General features: G+C 39.9%; 1 protein-coding gene across 2 annotated transcripts in view; it reads right to left on the bottom strand.

Annotated features, from left to right (window-relative positions):
• The window catches only part of CHCHD3 (coiled-coil-helix-coiled-coil-helix domain containing 3), a 176,415-nt gene that overhangs the window by 109,387 nt on the left and 44,422 nt on the right, over positions 1-22,606 (bottom strand). For both annotated transcript variants that reach the window (XM_054191301.1, XM_054191293.1), the window contains exon 4: positions 9,665-9,809. In XM_054191301.1, coding sequence (XP_054047276.1) covers positions 9,665-9,809 — 145 coding nt within the window. The remainder of the gene's footprint in view (positions 1-9,664; positions 9,810-22,606) is intronic.

The following is a 22,606-nucleotide window of genomic DNA, read 5'->3' on the forward strand; positions in this document are numbered from 1 at the left end:
AAAAAAAAAAAAAAATCTTTTGCCCTTATGGAAAAGAAGATAATTTTCTAAGTGGGAAAGAGTTGTAAAATCAAGTGGCAATGGGACTCCTGAACGGCAAAGAGCTTCAAGTAGTCGATCAAAGATGAAAATGGACATCCACGTCTTTGAGTTCCCCACGAACACCAAGAGTCAGCTCCTCCCAAATGAGGCAGTGTAAGTGTAATTAACCATTTACCTGACAACGTGGGTTTAAAAGCCAATGTTTGGCACAGTTGTGAATATAAAAGTTGGTGTGGCACGGTCTATTCATAAGGAAATTCAAGATTTCTTCCTCCTCTCCTCCTCCTCCCGCCACTCTCCCCATTCCCAAGAAATACTATTGCCACAAAACTGCCTGGAAAACAGAGACAACATGTCTCCCAGGGGAAAGAGATTTTCCATTATTCCAGGATTTCCGAGATGTAAGAAGCACATATCCCACTCACTGCTCAACAGCCTCTTGTCCATAAGACTCAGTATCCAGATTCTCAACTGCTCGTAATAAAAGGAGACGTATACAAAACCAAGGGGAGTTACGGAAAACTAAAAGGGTTGTCTACAAAATAAAATTATCAAATTAAGCCGCAAGGAACACAATATGTACCACTTTGTCATCTTACTGCTACTCACAACAAATCCTCATGTTGTTTTCCAGCGCAATGTTTCAAAAGGAAGGGCCCATGTCTCAGAACTTGCTTGCAACATAACAGGCAGAGTCCTGTTTATAGCAAATACTACAACAGTACACAGAGTGAATATCACAAAATAGCAACATCAAGACCACTAATCAATATAGTGACCTTTTTTTAATATATCAGGGGCTAGATCTTTTCCAAACCGTCCTCTTCCAATGGCTTGGTCCCCTTCTTGCAGCTGGTGTTTCTAAAGAAAATACCCACATTACACAGTGAAGAGCCCTCAGATAAGTTACAGATATCATGAAATAAGGACTTTCATTAATTGTTCAGGTGGTCTTTAGTAAAACAAATTGCTCTTAATTTTCACCCTCCTTTCCCCTCAAACAACCTTTCTTCTCGTAAGTCTTCTAATTCAACCCAAAGGAAGAAAGATAACTAGAGTCCTCTAAAGGAGAGACAAGAGACTATTTGCCAAGCCAAAATTAACCTAACCTGAGAGTAAACAAATATTAAATCACAGAATCACAGAATAGTTCAGGTTGGAAGGGACCTTAAAGATCATCCAGTTCCAACGACCCCCACCATGGGCAGGTACACCTCCCACCAGCCCAGGTTGCTCCAAGCCCCTTCCAACCCGGCCTTGAACCCCTCCAGGGATGGGGCAGCCACAGCTTCCCTGGGCAACCTGGGCCGGGTCTCACCACACTCAGAATAAAGAGTTTCTTCCTAATATCTCAACTAAATTTCCCCCAAGGGAATTTAATCTCATTTTCCCCTAAGTGAGAACGAGAGTCTGAGGACCCAGCAAACTCTTTTGTTGAAATGGAGGAGACTGCCCGTATTATGTTTCAAGAATTTTGTCGAATGAACATGTTTTAATCCATTGCATGTACTTGTACCATGTCATGTAGAGGGACAAGTCTTGACAATTCTTTGATTTGGCCTTTGTTGTGTCATACAACTGGCAGGGCGTACATGCTCCAAAGGCCCAGAAGTAATCAAAAGGAGTCTGGGTAGGAATACATATATATATATATATATACACACAAGCATTGTGCTCAAAGCTTCACGAGAATGTTATTTAAAACATTCCTTTCATGATATCTTGAGGGCAGAAAGGGGTCTTCTCTCTGGAAGAAGGGAAGGTATATGTAAAAAGGATTAATATGCTTAACTTTTTGCCCATGCGTGACAAGGAATGATGATATTCATTTGAAAAGATAGCATGGCAATTTCGTTAGCCATTCGATAAAAAGGGAGTAGCGAGAACAAATTGGTTAATGAATGAGGGAGGAGAGAGCAGAGTATTATGCAGTGGATCTATAAAAATGAACTCAATTTGAATCCAACCAAAAGAACAAATTGATGGAGCAGCAGGCTTTGTAAAGCACTAGATCTTCATCTGGATGCTGAGATAACACAGTGATTAATTTTGCTTCTGTCAAATATCTTGGGTTTTGCTATATAAGAACTAAAAAAAAAAAAAAGCATGCTTTTAAATGCTGTTTGACTATCAAAACACATTCCTCTCACCCTTCAAAAAGGAATATTTAAAGAGAATAAATGCTCACTGTAGGCACCTTACTTGACTTCAAAATTTTCTATTTTTACTGTGTTTTTCCTATCTGTCAAACTTTGACACAGAGAAAAAAAAAAAACTAATTAACAATTACATATAAAAAATTTTAAAAAAGTCTATAACATGTTGCCAAGTGAAAAAGTGAAGGAAGGAGAAAATTCTTTGTATTGTTCCACTGAAATAAATATTTTAAGTGTCAGAACGGACATTGCAAAGGGACAGAAGAGAGACACAGGTAAGCAACTTCTTATTCTAGTTCCCAGGCACTTAATGGCAGTTTCAGGGATGGAATAAAACATTTGCTTAACAGTTCACGTGACAGAGACCGTACTGGGATTACACCCTACAGCACCTGTCACCCCCAGGCTATTTTAAATTATTTTTACTGTTTAACTATATCAAAGGTAGTGGTGGTGGTGGTGGTGGGGGGGAATTGTTCACTCTTATCAATAAAGTACTTTTAGATACACAAATGGGTCTTTACCATTTCTTCACGGCACACATATTTGTCCAGATAAGAAAACCATTCTTGATTTGCAAATATTTGGTAGGAAGTCCTATTTCTTGCATTGCTGGAAAAAGCATTGTTGGTCTCTATTTGCACAGCAACAGCTTCTTTTTCGTGCTGTAGATTTTCACATCATCAATTTCACATCCCAGAAAAGACAGCAAGCCAGATTCCCACCCCAAACACCTTCCTGCTGCAGCAGAAATGCCAGAGAGGGAGGGAGGGAGCGTCAGTGAGAGAAGAAATGTGTGCCAGGAGAGACATAAGCCATATCCGTGATATTATGTTTATTCAAATGAAGATGAACACATACAGTGCAATGGAGTTTAAGATTTTCAAAATGCAAATGACTTCTTCATTGTATCCCACTTCCTTCTCTAAAAGGCTACCAAACCCCTCTCCCCCAAAGCAAAACCAAACAAAACCAAGATCAATCACATCCTCAACACTCAAAATTAACTTCTTTCCATTCTTGTCTTTTCACCCTGTTTTCTACAACGTGAACAAAGCCAAACAGATTTCTTCTGCCCATCACAAAGTACTAATGCAAAAAAGTCTGTTTGCTGCAACAAAATTCCTATTTCTAAATAGCAGTAACAACAACGCACGGCAAAGAAAGAACCGCGTACATATACCCAAACGAAACCTTATGAGTAAATCTCTAAAAATCTCTGGTTTCAAGGAGATTTCAAAGAAATTTCTACTTTCTAAATTATAAAACTGAAGAACAAGAGACAAAACAACTGTCATTACATTTCATTTTGTACCACGTGGTTTCCAAACCTTAAGTCGAATTTTCAAATATGAGTCTTTAATATTTTTACTATCATAAATTGTTAAGTTCTAGTCACCAATCATACCGTACTTTTCAGAAACAGCTTGGCCTTCCCTACAGTAAGCAATCATGTTTTGCCTCAGGCTGTGTAGTTTACCTCAAATTATTTCAGAATCATCTAAAAAGATTCATTTTTCTATTAAAATGATGAATGAGGTAAATGAGGTATGTAATAAATACTGCAGGTTTGTAAACAGACTTCTTTTCTCTTGAGAACTAATGCCTTAACTCATTTAGTAATTCTTCCCCCCTGGTATTTTCTAGTGAAGTCATCCTTAAAATACGGTTAGCGCAGGACTCTTTGGAAAGAGCAGGAAGGGTCAGAATATAATCTGCTTATGGAAAACAGGGGACCTCCTCTTGACAAAGCTAATGAATTGAGGACAGGAAAAATAAATGCAACGCTGAAGCAAAGGTCATTGTCTACCACGCACAGGTAGTGACGAGGACCAGCCACCCAGGGATGACAGGGAAAACATCTAAGCAGTTGAGACATAGAAGAGTGAAACGCTCTATTTTAACAATACATATTTAATTACGACAACAGGTCAAATTCACTCCTAACATAACTCAACATGCTTCAGCTCTAATATATCGAGGAAAGTATTTTGTCTATTGATTTCAGCGCTCGGAAAAGTAAAAGAAGAATCATACGTTTCAAACGTGATTTTGCTAGGAAAAAATATCCAATAATCTGATTAGCACACTCACCTAAGGTGCAAAAAGTGCTTTTTAATATAAGGATACTTCTAGCAAATTGATTTTTTGAACACAGAATTTATGAATAGCCCTTTTTGTGTAGAAAATAATTTACAAAACTAAAAAAATACCTCAGCAACAACAGATTTCGTTCTCTAACAGGTACTTCAATGAAAGCCTGGAACAATACGTGGGGAAATATATATAATTGTATTAGTATGGATAGAGATTTCTAATGATAGCAATAATCAAATTTTAATGTTATGGTTACAGCAAATGAACAGAACAATATTTCTGTGCCTCTTCAAAGGGAAATGAGACTTTAATGTCATTGGCAGCTCAATAAAACCATTTTCTAACATATAGGGTCTTAATGATGGCTCGTTTCAGTCCAGACAGTGAAGAAAATACGTTAACAGTAAACTCCAAGTCATTATAAGGAGATGGAAATACAACAGGTCCTCTGCACTTTGGATAACTATTGATTTTTTTTACTCCATATTCTCTACGTCTCACCCTGACTCACATAATGACTCAAGTGATGGAACGTCAATAAGCTATTTATGGCAAAGCTACCACATTTAAAGCCACTCAACAAGACTATGCCCAACTCAACTAACCACAATTTTGAGATGTGCAGCCAAGATCTCCAATAATAAATACTGCAAAGGAGGATAGGTCTGCTGCCTACACGAGTAAAACGTAATACAAGTATTCTTGGAGAGCTCAGAACAATGGGGCCTTCAACCGCACCAGTCTTTGCTAAAGAGGACCACACCAGTACCGAGATTCTTTATGGCTAGACTGAAATAACAGTCCTCCTTGAAGGTCCTCCTTGAAGTCCTCCTTCAAGAAGGATGGGCAGAAAAAATAATATATACATGCTAAAGGTGTAGAAGAAGGAGATACATATTTTTTTTAATCAGCTGCACGGCTACAGGCAGTTCTCATGTACGACTTCAAGCCTACAGTGCACTTTGTCCTTCGGTGAACACGCTCAGAGATACATTACAAATATCACGTCTCAAAACTGACTGTAGATAAAGCTAAAGGTAGAAAATCACTCTCTCTGGTGGTAAGGCCAGTTCAAGAAGTTTTAATTTTCTTCCCCCAACGACTTGCCCTCCATAAACAGTTTGCAATTTCCCCAATTCAGCTATTTTTGCAGTCAAGCTCTAAAGCAGATCATGGGCACATCTACATTTGAAAAAGGGCTCCAGGATGGATTTGTAATACATTTGCTTTAGTCCACAACATCCGCACTGACACTACAGAACAGGAGGTGAACTGCACTGCAGAGATGAAAATAAGTAGAAAAAGAGGTGAAGAAATTCTTCATCAGCAGGGCATCCCTTACATCTAGCACTGACGTACATCAGACCCTTCAAAATAAGCTAATCCACATAAATTGCCAGACAGGAAAGAAAAAAAAATAAATAAGAGAGAGGAGAGAATGAAAATCTTCCGAGTCAGCTCATTTCAGCATCAACTATCAGCCCCGCTGCAATGGAGATGGTAGGATCCCACAGACAGAGGTGGGTGAGAAGCCAAAGGAGATGCCAGACCTCACCAGCCCTTCAGCACACCGAGTCTCGCTGGCGGCGCTACTTAAAGCCCAGACACAAATGCTGCGGAATAAGGAAAGTTAGGCCATGACTGAAATACTCCTCAAAGTCAATGACATCTGAAGCTTTACTAAAGGAATCAACAGCAGCGGCATTTATTTCTGCTGAATTAAGCATCAACAGTTGCAGAAATCCTCACGCTGACTCCACAAGGGATTTCTAGGGCTTTAGTCAGGGTCTGGAAATTCCACTCTAAAGCGTACCTTGGTTGGTACAAACATCAGAATTACTGGTTTGTAAACCTCTGGATATGTCCCCAAATTGTTTCTGAAGAAGTTGACATCCCATCAGCCGCTTTCCAGTCCACTTGTAGTGAGGGAGCTTTCCCTACCAGCTTACGCAGCACGTGTAGCAGCACAGCTGTCGTCAGCTCATCTATCCGCTCCGAGTTCCTTTCAGAGCTTTTACGACCATCATCCAGGCTTGAAGAGCTCTTATTGGTAAAACTGTCGATTTCCCTTAACATTTTCTACATCAACTTCACATCTCAGACCTTGTTGGAGGAGATCCCTGCAAAGTTTTGGCATGGGAACTTTCAGAAGTTCCCCCGCTCTGAAGAAAGGTGTGAAAAAAATTAATTGAGGGTGTTTTGCTGCTATGGCCTCATCTCTTCTGCGTGATGCTCGGACTCCCCCATCTGCTCCTGGCTCTGTGGGCTCTGGTAGGATCCCTGTTCCATGGTGGATTCACCCAGGTTGGCTGGGTGTGAGTGTGTGTCCATGTGTGCGTGGCTGTGTTACCTTTTGTACCTTTTATTAATTGCCCTTTAAAATCCTTTTTCTCATACTTTATGGGGTTTTGGGATTGCTTTTTTAACATTTAGCCTAACAAGTGTCATAATCCTCCTCATGCTGCTCACTTAAAAATTATTCCAGATGGTTTTTTTAAGGATGCCACCCTTCTTTGCCCTACCTTGCCGTCCATGCTCTGCTGACTTCTTTTAGGTTTCTTCTTTGCTTAAAAAAAGACAAATAACGTCTTTCCATAGTTCTTGGCACCTGCAGAGCTTTTACTCTTTTAGCTGTTCATTTTAGCTTCATTTTATCAAGTTTTTTTGTTTGTATGAAGCATTAATGCAAACTTTGGGGTTGTTAACACTTAAAAGTTTCTTCTCTCTGAAACTCTAAGCAGCAGCTGGTGTTAAAATTGTTTAAGAATGGGAAATATTACTTCAATCTAACAACTTTGTGCCTATTTATTAAAACTGAATTAGCAGCCTTTATAAAGGAAAAATAAAATTCTTCCTTTCTAACCATACTTTCTTTTCCTGTGCACTGCTTAAATAATTTAGCAGCAGCAAAGGAATTTTGTAGATAATGCTACTGACATTTCAGAAACACACTTTTATTCCTCCAAAAAGATCAAATCCAGGCTACATAAAAATATAAACCCACCGTAGCTGTTCACTAGAACATGGAATTACTCATTCTGCCTGACAATGGTACACACAGACACATCCCCTCACGTTACCGAGTTTATAAATTCGGCTTGGATACATGAAACAGATGAAGAGCCAGCAGAACCAATGGAGCCAAGGGAATAAAAACTGACCAGTTGCAGGAAAATAAAGGAGGCAACTTATAGAAGGACTTGCACGGAAGGTGAGAATTACTCAACGTTTTAACTTTTAGACTCATTTTAAGGAAACAAACACACAAAGGCTACTTGTTACTTTCTTATCTCATAGTACACTTCCAAGAATGAACAAACTATAGCGGGAATGACAAATTTGCAGAAACAGCAAACATGCGTAGTGATTTTCACCAAAGAACCTCAAGATATTTTAAAATTTCACAGACTGCAACGGTAAGATGATCAAAACCGAGATGACTACACCAGGATACCTAAGTCACCAGCAGCGCTCAGATACCTTGTTCTCTTCCCACATGGAGTATCTCTGCCCTGACATGCCTACGCTGCCACAACAGCACATTTTCGGTAGCCAGCTCTAAAACGCCAGGCAGCGATGCCGTCACCATGGAAAGGCAGCGAGTCACGCTGTCCTCCACGTGCGGGGACACCCTGTAGGATTTTGAGGTGTTTCCTTCCTTTCATTAGCACCACTTGCATGTTCTTCTTCCAGCTCAACGTACAGCGGCGCCGCACACCGCGAAACACCGCTCCCCCGGCTGGTAACGTTCAAAATTAGTTAACAGCAATTCCCCGATTGCTTCACAGAGGTAGCGCCAACTTAAATATTCTAGAGTAAGTAAAAATTAAGAACAAAATTGACATAATGGATAAAAAACCCAGTTTGATATCAGTAATAACAAATCTCCCAAGCATTTGGCTGATGAAAAGGGCGTCGTGTGCTTCTCAAAAGCACAGCGCTAACTACAGTAGTAAGTGAAGGACGCAAACCCCCAGTAATGATGCAAATAATTTTCCTCATTATGAATCTTCAGCTCGTCATTAGGTTGAGGCCACAATACTCTTATGTCTCCTGCACAATATTAAGAATCCAAGAGTTGAAGGTTTAAGACTAAGGCTGTACCTTGGTCAGAATTCCTGTCTGTTTTCTTTTGTTCCCATATTTTAAAAAAGACAAAATATTAAACATTTGTTTGCTATGCTGTAATTATTCTTCAACAATAACATTACCATAGAGGTGAAATAGCATTGGGAAACATCTGCAAAAGATACTAATACTCAGGTGTACTTAGGGGAAACTTGCTTGGTTTTAAACTGTGATTTGGAAAAATAACATGGGCAATAGATTTTTACTCAAACAACATAAATAAAGCTATTCCTTACTGAAGTGATTGGTTTACTACGTTACCAACAAATAAACGGTAGAAAGCTTTGATTTTGTTTCAGATACAGAGAGCCAAACAAATACTTATAGAGATGCTGGCATAAATAACATTTATTTTGATAGGAACGCTCACGTAAGTATCTTAAACTTTTCTTCTTGAAAATACCAATTTGTTTACTATTTATACTCAAGTTACTTGGAAAAAAGGCATGTTCATACTTCAGAGAATAAAGATTATTGCTACAAAGACGAGTCAATACAGACTCGACATAGCAAAGAACAAAACAAGTTCTAAATCTGCTGGACGTTTGCAATGGACTGAAATATATAATGTCAGTTTTGAGAGGAAAACCGCCAGCCGTATTTTACAACTTCCCTGTCAGGAAGTTTTCATACATCAGCTCTAATGAAATATGATTCTTTGATACAGAATTTTCCACTAAACTGGTTCCAAGGTTTGAGACAATGGTCAAAAGTCAGAATTTTTCTTGTTTTCCAGCACATAAGAGACTTCAAAACTAATACTTTTTGAATTCTTGCCGTTAGCCAGATTTCTTGCCCAGAAATATTATGGATTTCCTTTAAATACGAAGTAATTAATTTCTAGAAAAGTTCTCTTGTATTCTGTAGCTTCTTAACACAGAATAACTAAATTTAGTAAAAATAACCAAATTTAGCCTCTGAAAAGAAGACATTTAACATTACACGCACACATGTATTATAAGCGTATTATAAGGCATATTGTATTTGCAGCCTTCAGGAAGGTGAGGCTCTTTCTAACCAGCTATTCTTAAGACAGGGATATTTGACCTCAAAAAAAAAAAAAGAATAAAATAAAATTACATAAAAGAATAAAATAAAATTACATACTATAAACTAGGAATAAATTGAAAAAAAAAAGTGACAAAACCTCTGCTTTCCTCTTCTACGTATAGTTTGAAACATGCCTGAAGACATGGTTCCTTGAAAAATCTGAGCCATCTAATAGAAGTCTGGGAACTTACAAAACGCTGCGCCTTCTGACGCTCCTCTTCCGTCGCGGCTCTCTCGCGAAGAATGGCTCGGGTCAAATGTTCATTCGAAGAAATCCTTTCTCGTTCCAGAAGTCTGCCAAACTCATCCCGTACGTACATTTGCTCTTGTTTCAATCTGCAGAGAGTGGGGGGAAATTTAGACCAAAGGTTCATTTTCCAAACGTAGTTTTAAGAGGACGTAGGCACAGTCACTTTAAAAGCAGTCACTGTAATACATTACACTTCTTAAGACATCAAAATATGAATATTCGCTAAAAATTCCAGAAGCTGATTTCAGATTGAAGTGTCAAAATCAGAATACATAAAAGCTACAAGCCTTAGTCTCACTATTCATTAAATCATACAAAATACAACTAATTCAAGAGCTTTATACACAAGTAATTCAAAAGCTTTACAAAAATATATCTTTCAGTAACACGAACATGCACGAGCTCTGTTTGTTGGTTGGTTTTGTTCTGTTTTTAAGGAACCCTTTTTTCAGGAAAATCCTTCTCCCCACCAGCCGGCGGGCACCCTATTTCCAGGTAAAAGCTCCATCTTTTCTGCAATAGGATAATGCTTTCTTATCTCTGGACATACCATAAACCTAAATACTGCATCTATTTACCAAGCTGTGCAAAAAGATTGAACAACCATAATAAACCTTTCCCAGCGATTTGGGAGGATGAGATGAAAACAAGCTATTGAACTTGTTGCAACAGAGTTAATAAAGGCAACTCCAGTCCCAGAAAATTCTCAACATTTATATGTCATAAACCATAAACGTATTTGAAGTCTTGACTACAGTACGTGACATAAGCACACCATACCTAATTTTCATGAAAATACATAGCTATAAATGGTTTAGCTCATCAAACTTATCTGTTGCATGTGTGTTGTGACACTGAACACGGAGTCAGCATTAGGGAACTCCGAATAGTAATGGCAGGATCAAACACGGGTTTTCAAATAGATTTTTGAAAGAGTGATGGAGAGGAAGCTTGAGTATTCTCAGTGCATTTATACGTTGTCAAGGGAGCTCCCGAGAACAAATCATAATGCGTGGGGTCACTTTGTAAAAGGTACTAGCATTACAGTGCATTAGATTCCTCCCCGGGGAAAATACTTAAGTGAGGTGGGGAGGGAAAAAAGACAATTACAAGATGTATTACTTCTGTGCTCAGACACAACCCTCTGAAACGCAGCAACCAACTGGGAATCTTTATAAAAAGTTTATTAAGCAGCATCTTCAATTACTCCAGCAAAAAAGTCAGATTATGCAGACATGGACCAAATTCCATTAAGTGATTTCCCAAGGTCCCCCAAATTATTCCAGCAGCATTGATATAACAAATCCTTCACACAATCAATGGTGCAGTCAAAACACGCTGGTTGTCTTTTCGATTGGAAAAATCGTGTTTTGTCTAAAAAGAAAAAAAAAAGTGTCAAAATAGAAGTGTCAGAAGCTTTTTCTTGCCAGAGACGGCAGAGACAGCATTTAGCGTTTCCAGAGACTGAAGTAAGCTCTTCCCTCGCCCTTTCTGGATTTTACTTCCCACAAGGGGTTTTCCCCTAAAAACATCTCTTCTTTATGCATAAGTCCTTAGCGGAGCAATTAAAGTATATGAAATCAGATGATAGCTGAAAAAGGCTGCCAGAGGTTTCCACATTACAAACTCTCTGCAATTAAAAAACACTTAGATATTTACATTTAATTCTTGGCAAATTATTCCCGTATTTGACGCGAGCTCAGTCTTGTTGAGTCTTCTCCTTCTTGTCCCTGGAATTGCGAACCTCTGCGAGGTTTCCTCTCAACCTCTCTCGCAAAAAGACGGAAGTGAGTTTTCCTAACGCTTAAAAATAATGGGCTCCTAATGTCAAGATAAAGCCTTTGATGGCTTAACCTGACTGCTGTTACATTCTGCTTCCCTGCCAAGTACACTACAGAGGGACGCGATCTTCTTTTCTACTTTCGCCAAAACTCCGCATGTCCTTTGCTGCAAACTTGCTGCAAGACGATGACCCGGAATCTCGTCTACATACAGGAGTCAGATGACTCCCCCACCCTACTGCGAGCCGTTAAAAAGCTTTTCATCAGACGCTCTGACATCCCCTGGAATTAGCAGACAATGACACAGCCGTGGGGACGGCCACACCAGCGACAGAAGCGATGGCAATATAATGCTGCTTTCCCACAAGCAGAGAACTCAGGGCAAGATTTGCTATTTCAACTTTAACCAGCCCATTTAAAATTACTCCAGGTGTCTTGATGCTACCTTGATACTACCAACTACCTTATTCTCTTCTTGGCCATGAACAGCTATATCCTACCATAGCGAGAGAGGAAAGGATGGGGATAGAGGAAAAGATGGGGACACCCAAAATTAGCACACGGAAAATTCCTGCCTAAGTTATATAGCCCCATACCCGATCCTATAAGTTACTGGTTTCCAAGCACACCATGTGATAAAAATCCAAGGAAAAGGATTGTGTGCCACCCTTTGCTGGCAATTGCATCCCACTGTCGTTGCCAGACCACATCCAGGAACTTCCATGACAACAGGGTAACTGATGGGAGCACAGGGAGAGACCCTCCCTGCCAACGCCCACCTTTGGTAATAAAGCATTACATGTTTTTTAAAAAAAAAAATTATCTCCGCCCATCTCCTTTTTTCCCCACTCCATGTGTAAATGGTATTAGTAAACAGATAGAATGACGTGTTCTTTCTCAATACCTGAAGGGGACAAACGATATTTAATACTAGCTTGCTCATTGACACCAATAATGATAACATGAAATATCTACATCAAAACTGGAAAGATCTTATCTATGTTGCTCGTAAGAGCTCATCCAAATGCAGCTTTCTTCCTTAAAGTGTGATTTCTTGATGTCTTCAAAAATACACTTATCATGGTGTAAAATCCAGTGTAAATATCCAAACACAGAACTAAGTGAACAGCTTTGCAGATAGCAGTTAACGCCTTGCATAAGTTGATCAACTTCATCCAAAACAACCATAAAAAAACCCACCAACCCCAAAACCACCACTACAATCCGCCTCACAAAGAAAATAAACGAATAACTAAATCTCCAAACTTTACCATTGCCCCTATTCTATGTGCAAGGCTGTGGCACAATTTCAGCTTCTGGAGACTTAGGAACGTTCTTGTAATCACCGAACTCAATTCATACTTCCCCATTTAAACACATTCACCATCCTGGAGATAAAGATCATTTAAGACAACGGCCTTGTCCGTTGTTCCATCTTCCGTTTTTCATGCAGACAAAATCCCCTCTTTCAGCCTTCTATAAGGAACGTTGTTTCCCCAGTCAACCCATCGGCTCTTCCCTGCAGCCGTTGCAGAACTACTCGCTCCATTTCCAGAGGATTTCATTTTGGTGATTAACTAATGCTTCCCAGGTTTTTTTATTCCCTGCTATTTCTAGATAGATTTACAATGCTAAAACACTCATTAGTTTATCAGCAAAAGCGCCTTCCGCTTTCATACCACTTACCAGTTAGTAGGAGTCAGTCATTTATCTCCTCTTATATGACACCTTAACCTTTCGTTTGCAATGGTATCACTAATTTTGTACCAAACGCATCTTCCAGAAATAAAAATATTATTAACATTAGTTCCAAGACCACTTGCCGAGAAATCCCATTACCAACCACCTTCCCAGACTAATAATCTCCATTTATCATTCGTGACGAATCTCCACCTTCTCCAGTTTAACCAGTAATTTTCTGAAGATGCCAAGCGTTTTAGTAGCCATTGAGGACATCAGGCTACCGTGCTTCTGTTGTTTTAAAGTAGGTACGTTCTTATGTTGGAGGAATCAAATTACTTATTCCCTGCTGCTATTTCCCTTTAGTAAATGTGTATTTTGTCTCTTATTTTCCATTCCCTTCTACAGCAGTAACAGATCTTCTTTTCACCATTTGTTACATCAATGCCACTGATTTTACTTCAGCAGTTACAGAGCTGTCTGGATTACCTTCTAACTCCCCCAAAAATATCCTTTTGTAAGTGAAAAAAAACCACACAAAACCCATATATTTAGTTTAAAACATATCGGACTACAGAAAAATAAAACTTCTGCTTCTCATTTTGACTTCTTGGCTTCCTTTGGCTCCATGACTTTTAGCATAAAGCTTTTTTTTGCTGATCCGTGTGTCTGCATATCCATCTGTCCCGAGGACCTTTTGATCAACTGCAACAGTTTTTGAAGACAGTCATTCAACCAACAACATAGGAGCTCTTTGCCACGTGACTTTTCTTCTTCTTCTTCTTCTTGAAATACTAGAGAGTTTACACAGCTTTGTCTTTTCAGTTCTTTGAATTTCCAACTCTCCTCTACATGAAGAGTTTACCAGCTCTTCATTTCAATTGGCTTAACTAGATGCCTCCCTTCCTCACGACGTGCTTGCTGATGGACTTCTGTTTATTTTAATGAAAACCGAATGGCTTGCCCCATACCGGGTAGAAAGGTCTCTGTCCTAATCCGTACACACAGGTCTTCCAAACCTTACCCAGGAACTCTTACTAACAAAGCAGTTCTACAAATTATGTGCTCACCTCCAGAAGCAAAAGCGTACTCCTTCACCAGAGGCTAGCTGCAAGCCGAAGAAGTTCCCTGCCTTCCTGCGTCTATAATCACAGACACAGAATCATCTAGGTGGGAACGGACCTTTCAGATCATCGAGTCCAACCATCAACCTAACGCTGACAAAACCCACCACTAAACCACGTCCCTCAGCACCACATCTACATGTCTTTTAAATGCCTCCAGGGATGGTGGCTCCACCACTTCCCTGGGCAGCCTCTTCCAATGCTTTACCCTTTTGGTAAAGAAATTTTTACCTATAATCCAATCTAAACCTCCCCTGGTGCAACTTGGGGCCATTTCCTCTTGTCCTATCACCTGTTACCTGGGAGAAGAGACCGGTCCCCCCTGGCTGCCCCCTCCTTTCAGGGAGTTGCAGGGAGCGAGAAGGTCTCCCCTCAGCCTCCTCCAGGCTGAACACCCCCAGCTCCCTCAGCCGCTCCTCACCAGACTCGTGCTCCAGACCCCTCACCAGCTCCGTTGCCCTTCTCTGGACACGCTCCAGCCCCTCAGTGTCTTTCTTGTGGTGAGGGGCCCAAAACTGGACACAGCCCTCGAGGTGGGGCCTCACCAGTGCCCAGTACAGGGGGAAAATAAGCTCAAAGGCTTGGCGACGTCTGTGTATGCAGCTTTGCCACTGTGTTTAAGAATAGTTTTATTAAACTTCTGGATCAAGACGCTAAGGTCATCTCAGGCAAAGAACGCAGCACAGCAAACATGTTACTGATTTTTTTTCTCCTTCCTTGTGCAGCATTCTACCACAAAAGAAATTCATACTATTTCGTGATCAAATTTTATACACTTTAGGCCAAAACGTTACATGGTTTCTGTTCAAAAACATCCAAGACCGCCTTGCTGAAGTCATCCCTATCTACTCTAATCCTCATTTGTGTGATCAGGAACACAACTCATCACACCTACAGAGAAAAATACAATTAGTTAACTTCCTGAAGCACCCACTAGACTTCTTCACTTAGGGCAACTTTTATTCCCAAAGAAGTCCCCACCCCGCCCACCTCAACTGATCTAAATTCACCAGAGTTTTAACAAAAGGAGGAGGATTTTGAAGTAATTTTCATTTATTTGAGTTACATAATTGGGTGGCTTGTAGCAGCTTAATGAAACAAACACAAGGCAGATACGTGCTGATCTCAAACATTTGCTTGCATCAACTTACAGGAGTTTTCTTCTTGACGCTACAAATTCATTTTACTGGCGTTCAGCATGTACTGCTGCTGAATAAAGGCAAACATCAGCTAAATCTACAGTAATAAATTATATTATTATCCAGCCAAAAGTAAAAAAAAACAAACAGATAGATAGATGCCCAACTGCAATTTATAAGGAGTTAAATAGCACAACTTGTCGGTACAGTCCACTACTCCAAGAATTCCACATAAATAGACCACTTAAAATGACATTTTTAATTACAACAAATATAAAAGCTCAATGTAATAGTTCTCACGTTTAAGCACAAAGCTCTAGTTAACAGACAAGAGACATTATGCGTTACACTGCTCATTTATACAGGAAGAAAGAAAGCACTTTAAAAAAGATGCTGTTTCAGCAAACTGAAAACATGCTGGCTATACATTTTTCTACACAGTTGATAGCTTGAATAAAATACTTCTAAATAATTATGAAATACTGTTTCAAGAAGTGTACAGCTATTTAGCTACAGTCGCTGATTTAATGAAACCAAGTATACGATGCTATCGCTTTTCCATAGCGCTATCTGAAAATACACATAAAGCATTAACAAGAACCTCTACGTACTAAAGTCTGGATTAACACTTCACAGTATTTCATGCTCTCCACCATTTTATAGCGTACAGTCATATACAGAAAGCAACAACTCCTGCCCTTCTACAGCACTGTCTTTCAGGACACCAACACTCTGAGTTAAGGCTATGAGGAAAATTTATTCTTGCATGACGCTTGGGCTTTTTGCAATTTAGTAAACAAACACCCAATGATTAAGTCACTTATCTTTTTATTACCCCTAAAGCTTCTGGCACTCTTAAATTCTACTTCATAACTCCTTTCACCTATCCCTGAAATGGCTGACGACTGCCTCTTTATTAAGTAGAAAGCGCAGTCCACAGCTCTCAGATTCACACAGTTCTTTAGGCTGGCAGGGACCTCGTGTGATCATCTGGTTCAAACCCCCTGCTCAAGCAGGGACAGGCAGAGCAGGCTGCCCAGGACCGTGCCCAGTTGGGTTTTGAATATCTCCACAGATGGAGACTTCACTATTAAGGCAACCTGATCCAGTGTTTGACCACCTTCACAGTGTTTTCCTGTGTTCAGGTGGAATTTTGTGTGTTTCAGTTTGCGTCCGTTGCTTCTTGTCCTAATCCCCAGATCTCCCTTCTTGTAGATGGGAATGACATTTGCTTTCTAACCATCTTCAGGAACCTATTTTGATCACCACGATCTTTCAAAGACAATCAAGAGTGGCCACGCGATGACATGAGCAAGGTCCCTCAGCGCTCATGCGGTACAAACTCCTCAGTCTCCATGGAACTTCCCTATGTCCAATTTAAGCGTTCCTGATCCTCCTTCACTATGGGTTTAGTTGTCTGTACTTCAGAACAACACTCTGGTCTCAGGATCCTGGGATTCCTGAAAGCTGGTGTTAACAGTAAAGACAGAGGAAGAGAAGCTACAGGTGGCTTTAGAGTATCTCCACCTTCTCTGCTTCCATTGTCACCCCCAGGGGCTCTGCTCTATTTACCAGTGGGTCCACATTTACTCCAGTCTTCCTTTTGCTATCGATTTTAACACTATATTCTGGTATTCATATCTAAACAGACAGACATCTCCATCTCCCATCTATCCGTAGATTTATCTGCTGCTAGATAACTAAAAGTATTCAAATTAAATAAAGGAACAGCAAAAATAACAAACAATACCTTTAATTTTGCTATTTATATGAACAAAAAGTTTACAGACTGAAGACAGGAAAACGCGTGCGTACCTTCCTGAAATTTTTCTCTGAACAATCAAGTACACACAAAGTTCAATTTTTAGCTTGTTCAGTGGTACTTCAACCTAGTTTTATTTTGGAAGCAAGAGTCCAGCCTTGCAGTCAATGACTGACATCATCAACGTACTGGGCACCCTTCTTGTAACTATGATACTTCAAAACAACATACTCGTATCAGGTCCCATCCTGCTTCTGGAACTCCATTCTCAGTCCAACCCAAACTTGTGAATATTAAAACTGAAAAACGTTATCAGTGAATACCTAGAAAACTTGCTGGGTTTTTGTGACAAGATGCAGAGATCCATTTTTTATATATGTTTTAATAAAAGCATGCTTTCCGAGTAGAAAATTGGTCATCTCCTGAATACAGATATTATAAATACAGACAATATCTGGGCATTAAACACGGAGTGGGGGGAAAGGCTTTTTTCAGAAGAATATAAGTTGTACTGGCTAAAACTGTACCATTGTACCGACAACCTTCATAGCATCCTCCTTATCACAGAATCACAGAATCTTCAGAGTTGGAAGGGACCTCTAGAGATCATCTAGTCCAACTCCCCTGCTAAAGCAGGATTGCCCAGAGCACATTACTCAGGGCTGCATCCAGGCGGGTCTTGAAAATCTCCAGAGAAGGGGACTCCACACCCTCCCTGGGCAGCCTGTTCCAGTGCTCTGTCACCCTCACCGTAAAGAAGTTTTTCCGTGTATTTGAATGGAACTTCCTATGTTCCAACTTGTGCCCATTGCCCCTTGTCCTGTCACTGGGAACCATTGAAAAGAGCCTGGCTCCATCCTCCTTAAACCCACCCTTTAGATACTTGTAAACATTAATCAGGTCCCCCCTCAACCTTCTCTTCTCCAGGCTAAAGAGTCCCAGCTCTCTCAGCCTTTCCTCATAAGGGAGGTGCTCCAGTCCCTCAGTCATCTTAGTTGCCCTACGCTGGACTCGCTCCAGTAGTTCCCTGTCCCTCTTGAACTGGGGAGCCCAAAACTGGACACAGTATTCCAGTTGTGGCCTCACCAGTGCAGAGTAGAGGGGGAGAATGACCTCCCTCGACCTACTGGCCACACTCTTCCCTATGCAGCCCAGGATGCCATTGGTCTTTTTGGCAACAAGGGCACATTGTTGGCTCATGGATAATTTACTGTCTACCAGGACCCCCAGGTCCTTCTCCTCAGAGCTGCTTCCCAGCATGTCCGCCCCTAACCTATACTGGTGCTTAGCATTCTTCCTCCCCAGGTGGAGGACCTTGCACTTGCTTTTGTTGAACCTCATTTGGTTCTTCTCTGCCCAGCTCTCCAGCCTGTCCAGGTCACGCTGGATGGCAGCACGGCCCTCTGGAATGTCAGCCACCCCTCCCAGCTTGGTATCATCAGCGAACTTGCTGAGGATACACTCTATCCCATCATCCAGGTCATTAATGAATATACTGAACAAAATTGGACCAAGTATTGACCCCTGAGGGACACCACTGGTTACAGGCCTCCAACTAGACTCTATGCAGCTGATCACAACCCTCTGAGTTCTGTCACACAGCCAGCTCTCGATCCACCTCACTGTCACCTCATCTAGCCCATACTTCCTCAGCTTCCTAATGAGGATGTTATGGGAGACAGTGTCAAAAGCCTTGCTAAAGTCAAGGTAGATGACATCTACGGCTCTCCCCTCATCCAGCCAACCCGTTATAACATCATAGAAAGCTATCAGATTGGTCAAGCATGATTTACCCTTGGTAAATCCATGTTGACCACTTCCAATAACCTCCTGTTCCTCAACGTGTTTGGAGATAACATCCAGAATGAGTCGCTCCATTACCTTCCCAGGGACAGAGGTGAGACTAACCGGTCTGTAGTTCCCTGGGTCCTCCTTCTTGCCTTTTTTGAAGATTGGAGTGATGTCAGCCTATCTCAAAACAGAGAATGAAAACGCTCTGCCTGCAGCTCTTACTGCCATTAAAGACTGGACTTAAAAGCTTAGCTAGAGGAGAAAAAAAAAAAATTCATTTCCTTTGTAAATGAATACTGTGACAGTTATGAAGCTTCCCTATCCAAATTAAAAACTCGACTCCAGATTCCTCTCAAGAAAATTCCTAGATTCAAGTAATTCCCGTCTTATTGGAGACAACAACCCCTTGGCGTCACTCAGAGCAGACCACCATCGCATGCATTAAAATTACTGAACACAAGAGGCAGACCTAAATATAAGAAGCTTGGATTTTCCTCAAAAAAAACCCCAATCAGAAGTATGATTGAACACCACTGTCACCGAGGGGAAAAAAAAATCCTTGAGGAAACTGCAAGAGGCTACATAAATCCCCATACACCAACCACCAAAGATTTATGGTTCTCAGAACAAACAGAGGCATAATAAGAATTTGGATGTGTTTTGTTATCATATTATCATATTTAGGTTCCTCTAGAAGACAAGTTTTGGACCATTTTATTCCTGAAGTCACTTTCATCAAAATAATCAGATTCTGTTAAAACTGCCCACAAACCCTACCACATTATTCTCCAGCAGCAATCCCGCACCAGCAGACGGATGAAAAGAATTCTGAAAGATGCTCTCTCGTATATAAGCCAACTTGTTCTTAGCTCTAGATTTGTTGAGGGATGGGCAGAAAGGACAGAGGCAAAATCAAAATAAGTTATGCATGTGATCAAAACATCTGTCCCAACCATCTCCTGAAGCAGATCGTCAGAGCTAAGCCAAAGGGGAAATACCTGATTTCAGCAGAATAACATTTTTGCTTCTCTATTTCTATTATTATTTTTTTTCTGTAAAGGCAGCAACTGCAAGACCCTAGGTGGCATTTGTTATTATATAGTTTCTGAACCAGCTATGAGCATACTCCACGCAAGTTGAAGTGAAAGAGAATCTGCGTGTGAATCCACAAAACATTTCAGAGCATTATCTAAGACAGCCCAAAATTCTCACCCCGCACCTCTGGCAGGAAAACCTCTTTCTTTGCAGCTCGGAAGAGCCCAAATTAATTCAGTTATGGCATTTCCCAAGTTAGTGGTACTGATTTAGCCCTGACTTGGATGAAGAACGGCTGGAATTTATCATGGCAGTGACGCTGTCCCATACATTGTCACCAAAGAAACAGGCTACAGGTGAGAGCACCCAGCCACAGCACACACCGGACTCATCAGTTATGGCTGACCACCACAAGTACCATGAAAAAAAATAAATACAATAATAATCTCAATTGCTTAGTTCACCTTCGTCATTTACTGCAGTTGACAACAGAGGAAAAGCAAATTGGCCTAAACTAATCCATCTACATTTAAAAACTTAGATGGAAAGGTTTTCAGAATTTTACATTTTCGGTATATATCAGTTTAAAGTCATTATTTCTATTCAAATGAAAGCAGTATTAAACAATGATGACAACATAAAAATAATACAAAACTATAACAAGAAAAATAATCCCTCAGTTATGTTATGACTTAAAATTAATAACTGGCAACTATCGTATAGGGTCCAACAAAACAAGTGAAGTCAAAACGCACAGCCAGCTCCTCGCTCCAATTACTGCGCAGAAGAATTAGAAATTTAAGAAACAAACAAGAAACCATCCCTGATGGGACAAATTTCCTGTTTTCTGTATCTCTTCTTAATTTAAACTTAAAAAAAAAATGCATGATAAAACTTCAATGCAGTCTGAAGAAAAAAAAAAAAATTCCATCCTTTTCAGATCCATTTTTAAATGAGATCAAGAGAAGAAAATTGTTAATTTTACCCCATGACATGGTACTGTAATCTTGCACAGCACGAAACATGTTAGCCACACTAACAAGATGAATAATTTAATTCTCAGTCCAGAAGAATTCACTCCATTGTTTACTTCAAAATATCCATTTCTGCCATTCTTGAAAAAGACCTGCAGATATTAAAGATTATCACTAAGGAAAAAGCACCTTTTAAGTCATAGACAACAGCAACACACTGAGAACTTTTAAAAAAAATAATAGTTGTGTGCTTTGATGGCCACTACACACTTTATTCTACATTAATCCAGAATCCACAGGAAATCTAAAATTGGTAAACAATACCATATTAAAAGCAAATATAGCGATATATCATTTTCAGCCCTTATTACAGCTACTGAAAATTTATTACGCTATCAAAGATTAAATATTTTCTTTTCCTTACTTTTCAGGGAAATGATTACTTGCCAGTTGTTATATCTTTATTAGAGTCTCCAAGCTGCACAATCTGATGGATCTGCGGCGATCCAAGATAAACTCATTCAAGTCCAAAGCATGAACTGTGTCATTTTTCATTACTTCCAACCAACTAAAATCAAAATATTTCCTGCTTCCAAGTCCACTATCAGGAAAATCATCCTCCCCTCTTCTCTATAAAACGCAGAAAAAGCTCAAGAGGTATTAGTCGTTAAAGGTGGAAATGATCCTTAAATATGAATTCCATGTAAGAAGGCATAAAACATTTCCGTATGAAAACAAAACTGTATGCTTTCTTACCATGATTTTTTTTTTTAAATTAAGATTACTTTTATCCAGCTTTCTTCATCCTTCATCTCTGAACACTTCCATTTCTATACGATGCCCCCTCAACTCAAAAAGCTTACATCGACTAAAATTAAGAGTCCAACGTGTTTACCGTGGAAACCGTTCATCAGGTTTTTCTGCTTAGTTTGACACAAGCAAGTTTGTTAATGCATTCTGACAGACCTGCATAACATCCCAAAATGTTGTGAACAATGCAGTTTAGGCCACCATGCAATATTAATGCCTGAATAATGTTTCTGAGTACTGAGTTTCAATATTTAATGAGTGCACGCTGAACGTGCCATAGAGAGCGGCGGTTGAAAAAAATCAGTGTAGCTGACAGGGGATTTGAAAAGATGCGAGAAAACACCAGGAAAACAACTTTAACCCGAACTGAGGTCTGAGAGGTGTGGAAACGGATATTTCTCCTACTCAATTTCTACTAACCGATTATTCACCTGACTGCGAAATCAGATACATTATCGAAGCTCTTCTGCCTCCGCAAAACATAGTTAAGGACTGAGATATACAAATAAATTATCTGAAAGGCAATGTCTTTTTCTTCATAAAAGCCTCAGAACAACAAGTCAAACAAGTTCTTCTAAATTAAAGTGATTTCCTAGCACTATTTACACATTAAAAAAAATTATTCTCTATTCACATAAAACTTTGCATACTACAGGTGAAGGGAGCTATTCCTAACGTTAATAGCAACCAAATTCTTTAAAAATCTGCCCTAAAATTTTATTTCTAAACTCAGTATTTCATTATCAGTTATCAGAAAATATCACTTTTCTGCACCGTAAAGCCATGA

The sequence above is a fragment of the Rissa tridactyla genome, chromosome 1, assembly GCF_028500815.1.
Source record: "Rissa tridactyla isolate bRisTri1 chromosome 1, bRisTri1.patW.cur.20221130, whole genome shotgun sequence".
Classification (NCBI taxonomy): domain Eukaryota; kingdom Metazoa; phylum Chordata; class Aves; order Charadriiformes; family Laridae; genus Rissa; species Rissa tridactyla.